Source organism: Lipotes vexillifer, unplaced genomic scaffold (assembly GCF_000442215.2).
Source record: "Lipotes vexillifer unplaced genomic scaffold, Lipotes_vexillifer_v1.1 scaffold299, whole genome shotgun sequence".
In the NCBI taxonomy this organism is placed as follows: domain Eukaryota; kingdom Metazoa; phylum Chordata; class Mammalia; order Artiodactyla; family Lipotidae; genus Lipotes; species Lipotes vexillifer.
Window position 1 is genome coordinate 382,031 of NW_006784347.1, and position 11,668 is coordinate 393,698.

General features: G+C 50.4%; 1 protein-coding gene across 8 annotated transcripts in view; it reads left to right on the forward strand.

The window, feature by feature from the left end:
• The window catches only part of MAPT (microtubule associated protein tau), a 46,613-nt gene that overhangs the window by 26,270 nt on the left and 8,675 nt on the right, over positions 1 to 11,668 (forward strand). For 5 of the 8 annotated variants that reach the window (XM_007456725.1, XM_007456726.1, XM_007456727.1 and 2 more), the window contains one exon: positions 9,620 to 9,712. The exons of the other annotated variants lie outside the window; for them this stretch is intronic. In XM_007456725.1, coding sequence (XP_007456787.1) covers positions 9,620 to 9,712 — 93 coding nt within the window. The remainder of the gene's footprint in view (positions 1 to 9,619; positions 9,713 to 11,668) is intronic. 8 annotated transcript variants of the gene reach the window in all.

An 11,668-nucleotide genomic window follows, 5' to 3' on the forward strand; every position in this document is an offset into this window, starting at 1 on the left:
CCCCCCATAGCACAAGCACCTCCCCGGCCTCTTCAAGGAAAGACAGTAGGTTACTGTTCGGTTCTTTACTGGGGTCACCACCAGGCCGTGAGTGCCCTGCTCAGGGGAGAGAAAGTACCGGTTCTTCCCTTCCTCACTTCAGCCCTTGCTGATTGGACGGATCTGAGGTGACAGGCTTGTAGCTCCGTGACCTGGCGGTTCTCAAAGTGGGCGCCACAGGGGTTCCCCGGCTGCCTTGTGTTTTGAAAATGAGACAGCCAGTCCATAGGTCGCTGTGTCTCTGGTGTTGGTTGGACATTTGTTAAGGTCCCAATTCTGGGGAAATTCGTGATTCTGTTTTGAACAGCTGATTCTTCCAGGGACGAATAGGTGCTCATGACATTTCTGGGTCCCCAAAGTTGGAGAAAATGAGCTTCCAAGGGCCAGAGGTGGAGAGAAATGGGGACGGCCTGGACCGTCTTCCTCCTCTTCTTGACCCCATCCCCCGTTGTATGAGTTTCCTAGGGTTGACGTACAAAATACCACGGCCTGGGCGGCTTATACAACAGAAATGTAACGCCTCATAGTTCTGGATGTCCAAGATCAAGGTGTCGGTGGGGGTCGTGTCTCCGGGGGCCTCTCTCCTTGGCTTGTAGGTGCCGTCTTCTCCCCATGGCCTCACATGGTCCATCTCTGGGTGTCACTATGTCCCAGTCCCCCCTTCCTATGAGGACACCAGTCATATTGGATTAGGGCCCACCCTAATGAGCTCATTTTAACGTAATGAGCTCTTTAGAGACCCTGTTCCACATATAGCCCCATTCGGAGGTGCTGGGAGTTAGGACTACAGCATGTGGACTTTGGGGGACACAATTCAGAAAATAGCATCCTCCCCAACCAGCACAGGGTGGGGAACAGAGAAGGGAGAAGGGAGGCGGGAAAGGGATTGGAGGACCAAGACCCAGCTCTTGTGTTGGGCCTTCCAGGCTGGGCCGTTTTGGGGGTAGTGAGCCTCCTGGTGGGCAGGGGCCAATGTTTCCCTTTCAGTCGGGAGCCCCAGCTGGGGCCTCCGCACTCTTGATTTTATTAATCACTCTTGTCTGGGGCCTGGGTCACCGTGGAGGGAGGGTGTCTCAGAGCACCTTTGGTCCATGTTGGTGCCATTGCCTGAAACCGTGCACTTTGCTTCCAGTGGAGCCTCAGAGACCCCTGCTGCCCTTTCCCATCCTTGGGACCCGAACGGTCCTGCCCAGTGGGGAGGTCTGGGTGCCTCTCGGGGTCTCATCGCACTGGTCTTTGGGCCACAGTGCTGGGCCTGAGCCGTGTTTACCTTCCTGCAGTGTTTGCTGTGCTTCGTAAAGATGCCTGTCTCCTTCCAGAAGGGGCTCTGGCGCAGCTGGCTGGGCGCTGGCTTGAAGGTGACCCCTCTGTGAGGCTCTGGGGGCAGAGGGACCCCCAGGGAGAGGGTTTCCAAGGTGATGGGATGTTTCCCACTGGCGTTCGCACCCCTCCCTCAACGCTGTGGATGTCCTGTGTGTGCCCTGTTTTCATAGCACAGAGCATTTGCCTGTTTTGAAAAATGAAAAACAAAGCCCCACACAGCCAATTCTGCACCACTGAGAAGACTGTGGGGCTGTGACCAGCGCGCTCATCATGGCAAGAGGGAAACCGTGACCATCAGTGCCTCCCAGCCTGCGGGGCTCTGTCACACACCCGCAAACACCTGCCGGCTGCCCCAGCCCATTTGGCCCCGTTCTGGTAACTCCGCTGAGAGCAGCAGTGACAGCGCTGACAGGGCCCCCGAGGGCCAGCGACTTGATGTTCGGGGCGGAAATGGGAAGGGTGCCCCCAGGTTATGGCCGCACCGCGCTGGGGTGCAGACGTGTGTCCATGGCAACTGAAGGTTAAAGAAGAAAAGTGACTTTTCTTGGGGCTTTTTGGGGAGGAGATGTGAGGAAGTGGCAGAAGGGGTGGTAACAGCTTCCCCTTAAATTCCATGGAAAACCTAGAAAATTGTGTGAAACAAAGAAAACCTGACCCATAACAAAGTTCAACACATTAATCTCCAGGAAAAACGACAAGAAAAGGAAAAAAAGAAGGCACCTGGGATCCACACAGAAGGCCTTTTAAAATGCCTAGACTGGGACTTCCCTGGTGGCACAGTGGATAAGACTCCACGCTCCCAATGCAGGGGGCCGGGATTCGATCCCTGGTCAGGGAACTAGATCTCACATGCATGCCGCAACTGAGTTCACGTGCCACAACTAAGGAGCCCACGTGCTGCAACTAAGGAGCCCGTGAGCTGCAACTAAGGAGCTGGCAAGCCACAACTAAAGAGCCCACAAGCTGCAACTAAGGAGGCTGCCTGCTGCAACTAAGACCCAGTGCAACCAAATAAATAAATAAATAATAAAATAAAATGACTAGACTGAAGGTCCCTCAAGGTCCCGTGAGATCTTTGGGTCCTTGTGGCCTCTCATTCAGCCCAACATACAATACAGTAAGTGCTCAATCACTGTTTATTCGGCTACAAAAGGGACAACGAATGCTCCAAGAGTCTGAAGGATAACTCAACTCCCAGAACAGATGACACGTTGAGAAGGAGAAGCAGGAGACGGTCATGTTTGTAAACCTGCAGAGACTGAAAACCGCAACAGATCACTGGTTGGAAAAAAATGTAAAACGTCTGTTTTCTGCTTCGTACATTTCTCTGTTTTCATGATTTGCTACAGTGAACATATATTGTTTGAAGAGTCCAAAACGAAATTACTTTTAAAGGAAAATGCAGATGATCACTTGGCCACTTTAACAGAACCAGCTGGATCCACCAAAGGTGGGGAGGGAAGGAAGGAGTAGCAGTTCTCTTGTGACTGCAAAGGAGAATCACCTGGGGCAGGGAAGGGGGAGGATTCTTTTAAAAATCCTAGTCCCAGGGCTTCCCTGGTGGCGCAGTGGTTGAGAGTCCGCCTGCCTACTGCTAGGAGACACGGGTTCATGCCCCGGTCCGGGAAGACCCCACATGCCGCGGAGCGGCTGGGCCCATGAGCCATGGCTGCTGAGCCTGTGCATCCGGAGCCTGTGCTCCGCAACGGGAGAGGCCACAACAGTGAGAGGCCCGTGTACCACACAAAAAGAAAAATCCTAGTGCCAGAGCCTCTCCCTAGCCCATGAGATTCTTGAGAGGGCCTCCCTAGGGGTTCCCAGTGTGCAGTCCAGGCTGAGACCCCATGGGGAGCTAAGATTCCCACATGCCTCAGGGCCAAAGCATAAAACAGAAGCAATATTCAGTAAAGACTGTAACAAATTAACAAAGTAACAAATTCAGTAAAGACTTTAAAAATGGTCCACATCAATCAATCAATCAATATTTTAAAAAAGAAAAAAATGGATAGAAATGCAGTTGTGACTGGAGGTGTCACAGTAGATATTAGTAAAGTAAAAAGATAAAAGGACAAAGTAAGTCCATGTAATTGAAAGGGGAAAATGAACAAATATCGGGAATTAAACTGTAAGGTAAAGGGTTTATCTGTTAAGAGTCCAGATATTATGTCAATAATCTATTTAGTCCATAAAGAAAAATACCTATAAATATAGAGAAGCAGAAATTGCTTCTAATCTCTAACCTCAGTGTGATACACCAGAACTTCACTGTGTGCATATCACCAATATGACCACAAATGCCTGGGAATTAAACTTTTCCTTTGTCACTGCTCATTCAGTTTGGAAATGAAAATGCCTTTTCCAAGTGCCTTGATAACAAATGCCATAAATTATGTGGTGATGCCCCCAAATTGTACTTAGAAGGAATTTATAATTTTAAATGCTTTTATTATTTAAAAAAATTAATGATTGCAGCATATATGTTCGTATTGGAGGGAAAAAAGAATACAAGAAAAGAATAAGAATACAGAAACAAAGATAAGAGTAGAAATAAATTAGAAAACAGAACATACAATAACACCAAAAGCTGGTTCCTTCTCTCTTTCCTTTATTCGTTGATTCAACATTCCTGGGGCACCTCTGAGCGCCAGGCCCTGTGCTGTGAGAGTTTCTGCCCCCAGGCCCGGGCAGGAGAGAGAGACACATGAGCATAGAAAAAAGGGCAAGAGGAGAGGTTGGCCAGGGAAGCATATGCAGGAGGGAGCAGCCTGCACCATCGAGGGTCCCCCATACTGAGGGTCACCTGTACTGTTGTCACCCACACTGAGGGGGTTACCTGCACCATCAAGGGCCACCATACTGAGAGTCACCTGTGTTGTGGAGTGTCACCCACAATATCAGTTGTTACCAAGTCAGAGAAGACAGGACAGAGCCTTGTTTGGGACCGTCATTGGGTCTTTGATGGGAAAGTCCCCCACGTAGAGTTCTGGAGACACGGAAGAGAGAATAGTGGGAAACTGCACCTGGAGATACTCAGAGCAAAAGTAAAATAAAGCTAAAACTGGTACCAGCTGGGGTAGCAGAAGGGCGTGGGTTAGGGTGGGGTTTTGTTCGTTTACGCGAGAGCTTTGGAGAGTTAACAGCTGATAGAGGGAGGTCCCTGCTGGGTCTGCCGTGAACCAGCTCTGTGTTTGCCCCGACAGGACAGGATAGGATGGAGAAGAAAGAGGGTAGTGGAGAGCACCCACCGCAGAGCCTTTGGCTTGACTGTCAGTGAGTCACGGAGGGGGAGGTGAATAAGAGGGCGGGTCTGGGCCCAGCCCAGGTGATGGCAGCACCAACCTCAGCAGCGTCTCTGTGTGGTCAGCGGAGAGCACAGAGGTCCCAGGTACCTTCCATCGTGAGAGAGAAGGAGCTCATATGGGGCTGAGGCTGCCAGGTAAGGAGAACTGAGGGTATCCCTGTGGCTGCCGAGGTGAGAAGGGACAGGCAGAGTCATGACCAGAGCATGGGGGGTGGTCTGGTTACCGGCTTTGAGCAGATGGAGCTAAAGTCACTTCCTCCGAGGATGTCCAAGGCAGTAGCTGGGATGCGAAGGCCCCAGGCAGGACAGAAACCTACCAAAGCTGCCGGGCTTGGAAAGCCTTGGGCTGCAATATTCCAGGTGGCCACAAGATGGCGATGGCACGCTGCGTCTGTCTCCATTCTGGAGAACTGTTTCAAAAATTGATTGCATCTGTTGAAACTTTGTCTCATTTTTAAAAGTACACATGTAGAACATTTATGTGGAGTAAATAAAGTGAGTCTGTACGTTTGCTTGTCCTGGGTCAGGGCCAGGCACTCAGCTGCACTTGAGCTGAAGTGTCAGGCTGTGCAGAGCCAGGCTGAGAGCCTCCTCTGGGGCAGCCTTGTAACTCGGAGACCCTCTGGGCATCTCTCCCTATACACAACATCTATGTTTCTGGAAAACAAATCTTGTGTAAATCCCATCATTATAAAGAATCTTGGGGCAGTCACTGTTTAAAGGAACAGTATAAATAGTTCTAAAGGTGACTTCCCTATTACTTGATCTCCTGTGTCAATTCTCAGGCTGACCACCTTGGACTTGAAGAGAAGGCTTGCTGTGGGCATCCAGTGCCCACACCAGGTTAAATTCCCACCAGAGCATCCCAGCCCCCAATCCTCAGCACTAGGCCTGTTGACCCTAGCAAGGCCAAGCCAGGCCCAGCGCCAGGCAGGGCTCGAGACAGGCCTGACCAGGGGTGACCCAAGGACACCGGGCCAGCCTGGAAGCTGCTGGGGTGGGAGTGGTGAGGGCTGGGCGATCTGGAACACATCAAGAAAGCTGAGCCCAAAAAGAACCAGAACAAGGTCTGATGAGGGTTTGGAACCATTTGGGGTTCTCTAGGAAATGGATTAAACCAAAGTGGACCCACTCCCAGGCTCACACCACCCCAGCCTCTCCTCCAGGGTCGAACCCTGACCACAGGAATTTATCCCTTGACTAGGAGTCCCCGGGATCAAAATTTGGAGCTTCCAAAACATTGTTTTTTTCCTTTGGCTATTTTCAATGTCTGCCCAGAGCTGAGCCTCAGTATCATACATTTACTCAAGTTGAGAAATTAAGTTTCAGGATTCCAATTTCATAATACAAACCATTGCCCGTTTTCCTCCTTTCTGTAAATCTACCATTCTGAAAAGGGTGTTGACTTAATTTGACAACTAACAGTAATTCAGGTCTGCTTTGTAAATATCCTTATGTCTCCTGCCAAATCCCACAAAAGCTCGTTGCCTTTTTTGTGGGATTGGAACAAGAAAAAGCTGCACAGAGAAAACATTTCTGTGTATGTTGCACATCTTGTTATTGCTTAATGGCTCTTGAGTTTTTTGATGTTCTTGTAAGGATTAAAACAGAAAATAAGGCAATCCTCCTTGAAAAACGGGTAAGTTTTCTTTGTCAGATAAGAGAGTTATGTAACCCAGCATGTTTTTGCTTTTTGCCTTGGCTTCCAGGAAGCTCAGAGTTAAATTTAATGATCAGTCTTATCATTGTCAGTCCTGATGGCCTCCCGTTCTTTTACCATTGTCTTTTCAATCTTCTTTTATTATTTTGTGTGTTGGTGCGTGTTTTCTAATTCTAAGCTCCAATTCTCTTATGAAAGCTGGAAAGTCTGCTTCTGGGACTTATCCAATGGAAAGTTATCAATAAAAAATGATCCCCAAAGCAGGAGTTCATGTGGGACTCCTTAAAATTTGAGGGTGGGATGAAATGATTCAAGGACATTGTGCAGAGGTTGACAGCAACTGCCTACAAAGCAGGGTGAGAAAACCTGTTCTGCCTCTTCGTCCCAGCTCAAGCCTGGGCTGAGGCGTTGCCATGCTGTCTCCTGTATGGCAGGAGAGACGTCACCGTTCACCTTGAGAGAGTGTTGTTTTAATTTGGTTTATGAGACAACAGGCTTGAGAACAGCTCTGGCAAAATATTGTTGTTACGTAGGTAGCCGTGGCCGCAGAACACCCAGTTCTAGATTCCTGTGTGGATTCTGCCACTGACTTGAGAAAGTCACGGAACTTCTCTGGACTTTAAGTGGCCTCTTCATCAGGAAGGTGGGGGGCGGGGCCGGGGGGGATGGCAGGTGAGAAGGGTGACGTGGACTTAGGTATTTATCCAGCCTCTAAATAAAGGATGGTTTTTACATTTAAAAACTAGGGAAGTTACAAAGGAAGTATATAAAAATGTCAACGTTTGTATGTTAGAAAAAAAATACAACTACTAGCAAAAAAAGGACAAAGGAACGATTTTAATAATAATCAAAGAAATGCATAATAAGCCAGTAACACAGATCTCCTTATTTTAATCAAAGAAATAAGAAAAACAATTTCTTTTAATGCACAATGCTGGCAGCAACATGGTGAAACTGACTTTCTCAACAATGCTCACAGGAGAAATTAATCTGACCCTTTTAGAAAGCCATTTGGAGAGCTGTGTGGAGAGTTTTTAGAGTGTTTGTAACTTTGGCCCAGAAATTGTACTTCTGGCGCTCTGTGCTATGAAAATAATCCACAGAATGGGAAAAACTCCTTGCAGAACGATGTTCATGATGAAACTGTTTGTATTCTTTAAAATGGAATCAATATAAATATCTGATAGCATAGATAACATGAAATGGAATATGACATATTTTTTAAATTAATGCTTCTGATGACTGTAGAACGTGGCAAATACTTGGTAAAGGAAGATATAAAATAGTATGTACACAATAATTACTACCATTTATATGTCTGAGATGGTAGTTTTATTTTTATATATGAGAATTGAAGAGAATTCAAGAAAATGCAACAGTGGTTGTGCTGGGTTAGCAAGAAAACGTTTTCTCCTCTTTCTGGAACCTCTGTTTTTCAAAATCGTAATGTCCTGTTACTTTTTTATGATGAAAAAAGGCATAGCTTTCTTTTTTTTTTTTTTTGTGGTACATGGGCCTCTCACTGCTGTGGCCTCTCCCGTTGCAGAGCACAGGCTCCGGACGCGCAGGCTCAGCGGCCATGGCTCACGGGCCTAGCCGCTCCACGGCATGTGGGATCTTCCCGGACCAGGGCACGAACCTGTGTTCCCTGCATCGGCAGGCGGACTCTCAACCACTGTGCCACCAGGGAAGCCCAAGGCATAGCTTTTTACTTTAAAGGAACATAAAAGAAAACAAAGCGATGGGTTAGATGTGTGCTTCCCAGGTTTTTCAATTCAGAGCAGTGAAATTAAGGAAAAAAACAGGGATGGGGGTCCAAGAGAAGATGACTATATTTTAATTTTGCCAGGTTAAGGACATCTAAAACTAATATCTCCTATCAATGTAATTTAATAATTAATAATGTAATAAAGGAAAGGCCATTTTATTTTCATATTTTTAAAAATTTTATTGGAGGAAAGGCCATTTTTAAAACCAGAAAGTAGGACAAATTTTGCTATCATGTCCCTATTTCCTCCTTTGGCTGAGGACCTGTGGACCCCTTGATGGCCGGCTCTGGCTCTTGGGTCAGATTTGGGGCCCTTCACCCTAGATGAACCAGGCCCCGGCTCTGACCCCCCAGCCACAGCTGCCCTAAAAGCTGCCCCTGGGCCTCCGGGGCAGTGGCCCCCACCTGGCAGCAACTGAGGTCTTGGTGCCATTTCCAGAATTTCAGAGGGCAGTGCTGGCTCTTCATTGGAAACTTCAGTTGGCAGTTATTTATACCTGTGATTAATAGAAACTAAGGCCCACTGGTTCCAAATACAGCACTCCTGATGGAGGACACCTGGTGAGGATGTGATCCCTGCTCTGGCAGACGAAACGCAGTTTCTCAGCTCCCCTTCTCTGCACCATGGTTGTCTGTCTATGAAATACACAGACAAATTGGGTAAAAATCATTCCCCCCTGGAATGTGGATAGCCCCACACCCTTTCCCTGGTGCCTGGAGAAGGAGAAGCCTCGCAGAGATACAGTGGGATCTCTACCATCTGGACACCACCTGCCCAGGAAAACTTAGGGAAGGTCACCTGGGAACATTGCCCTGTTCCCTCTGAGTGCCTGGTGGTTTGTGGATGAAGGGGAGCCGGTGGTGAAGGGCAGGCACTTACCCTGCCTTCCAGGAGGCCAAGGCCTCCCATGGAAGGGAGTCCAGATTTATCTTCTCCATGAAACCACCTGTGTCCTCCCCATGAAGTCTGTGATTCTTGAACCTAGCCATGCATCTGAACCAAGCACCAGGGGTGCTTTTCATAAAGCACAAAGACTGAGATTCTAAGGTCAGGAGTGAGGTCTGGCATTTTAAAAATGTGTCTGCAGGTGATTCCAATACCTAACAGACTTGAAAACAGCCACCTAAAGGTCTCGGTGAATGTTCAGAGGGGTCTGGTAGGTGTATGAATGAGGCCACAGCTGGGACTTTTATTTATTCATTTAATAATGTAACTGAGTACATTTTGCTCTATCCCAACCTGGTGGACACTCACCTCCGATTTTTAGGCCTCCAAGGTGCTCTCTGAGGGGGCCTCCATAACGTAATCCTCATGTAAAGGGAAGAACTGCCTCCTGATGGAACCGTTTTGTAAACCCAGCGCTGTAAGGTGGGGTCCACCTCCAGCCACTCACAGTTCTGGAATGCTTCCCGGGGAGGTGTGATTGAGCCCTGTCCTCCTCTCCCTGGCCTGCAGCCAGACATGTTTGTGTAGGGCAGATGCATCTGAGTGTGGTGTGTCACTCATCCTTTTTTCTGGCTATCAAAGGTGCAGATAATTAATAAGAAGCTGGATCTTAGCAACGTCCAGTCCAAGTGTGGCTCAAAGGATAATATCAAACACGTGCCAGGAGGCGGCAGTGTGAGTACTGTCACACTATCCCTGCGCCGAGCTGCGGTTCCGGGTTTGAGAAGTGGCATGAGTTTGTACTTGCATATTGCATAGAATAAACCATTCTCAGGCTCGGAGTCTATCCGGGTCCCCGGGTAAATGTAGCTCAGGCTCCCCACACCCGTGCCTACCGTTCCGGGAGGGGCGCCCCAGAGCTGCATGGGCGGAACGGGGAAGGTGACTGGTCCTCTCTCCGACCTGTTCCTGGTGGCTGGGTCCTCACAGCATAAGCCCCATCTTCGACCCCGCTCACTGGGAGCCCCGCAGCCCGTTTGAGTTTGGGCTGAAGGTGGCAGCACCTAAGACTGCTCCGTCACCTGGGCAGGTTCACTTTAAGGGGCTCCACTGGGGACAGCTGGCCCGCTTGTTCCGACGAGCCGACACAAAGGTCTTTACCATCCTACGTCAGAGCAAGCAGAGGCCAGGCTCTGCTCGCCCCTGACTTCTTTTGCAAGGGATGAGCTGATTCTTAAGCCTCTCGGCTCACGTTTGAAAACAGCTCCAGGACCCCCTGGCAGAAGCTCCAGATGCGAAAGAGCCCAACAAAAAATGCACCAGGGACCTGCCCACAACCGAGGGTGGACAGAAATGCTGCTTTGAGCCCTTTTAAATTTGGCCTCCTCCAGATGTCCCTGCGGACTCCCTGCGTCCCCAGTGGATGTGTCCCTGAGATTTGGGGCTGGCATCCTCATTCTCGCCTGCCCACTTGGCCGGCTCTGCTGTTATCCTCCAAGTTCACAGACAAATGGGTGCAAACTCGGCATCCTGAGGCTCAGCCCCCCTTCTCCACAGCCTCCCTCGCTCCCCCAGCCTTCTTGGTCAGCTGTAGGCAAATGTTTAAACACGGCGGGGAACGGGATGTTCGAGACCCTTTGAGGTCCACCCGTGGGGAGGAGGATGGTTTCTGAGAGCAGGCATCTGGCCTCTGGCTGGCAGTGCCGGCGTGACAGTGGGAGCCCCCGGGGTGGGGGAGCCTCTCTCTCCAGAAAGTGCCCAGCCTGGGCCCGCATATCTGCGTCCAGACCTGGGGGTTTATTCTTGCAATGCGCTGCTGCCTCTTGCCCTGAGCGCGGGTCCTGGCTCTGCCACTGACGAGGCTGCTGCATGGCGCTTCACTCACGCTTCCTCACCAGTGTCTGCTCAGTATCTCCGCTGTGCCCCCGGTCCCTGCTCTCCTATCCCACTGCCACCTCGTCTTCCGCCAAGAGAAGGGCTGGGGACCACCCCAGGCTGTGATCGTGGGCTCCCAGTGACGTTGCTGTTTTAGCTTTGACTCGGGCTCTCTGGCTTCCCTGCAGGTGGCAGGCTCTGGCCAGAGAAGGAAAGACATGTGCTTTCCGGTTTAACTCGCGTCTGGTGTGTCTGGTCAGCTGGTGGGAGCTTGTGCTGCTGGGGCCGAGGGGTGGGGTCCAGTGGCTGCAGTCAGCGCCCCGCTCCTTCAGGCGGAAGGTGGGGGCGGGGGTACATTCCCTCTGCAGCTGGCGGTACCCAGGACATCAAGGGACTTCCTCAGGGGCACCTCCCCTCCCCCCTGCACTCTCTGCCAGCTGGTGGGCTAGCCTGTGACCACGGCAGAGAGCCACAGGATGTCCCGGGCTGGCCCCGAGTGCTGTCCTTGGCCTGTGGCCACTGCAGTAGGAGCTGCCGCAGAGAGCTCTTCTCCTGGTGAAAGGTTAGGGGGTGACAAGCCCCAGCACAATGTCAGCCTCAGGCGTTTTGGGGACGGTGGACCCTTGGCCTGGGCTCTGCCTCTGTTTGCTCCCTGCGCCTCTTCCCCTCAGCTGGGAGGTGACTCCCCAGCAGGCAGGCTCTGTTTCTTCTAGGGATTCTCCCTGCCTCCTGGCTGGCTCCAGGATGCACTCCAGAGCCTGGCCCCCTTCCTCCCCCTCGCTGGCCTCCAGTCTGCCTGACCCCCCCTCCCTCCCT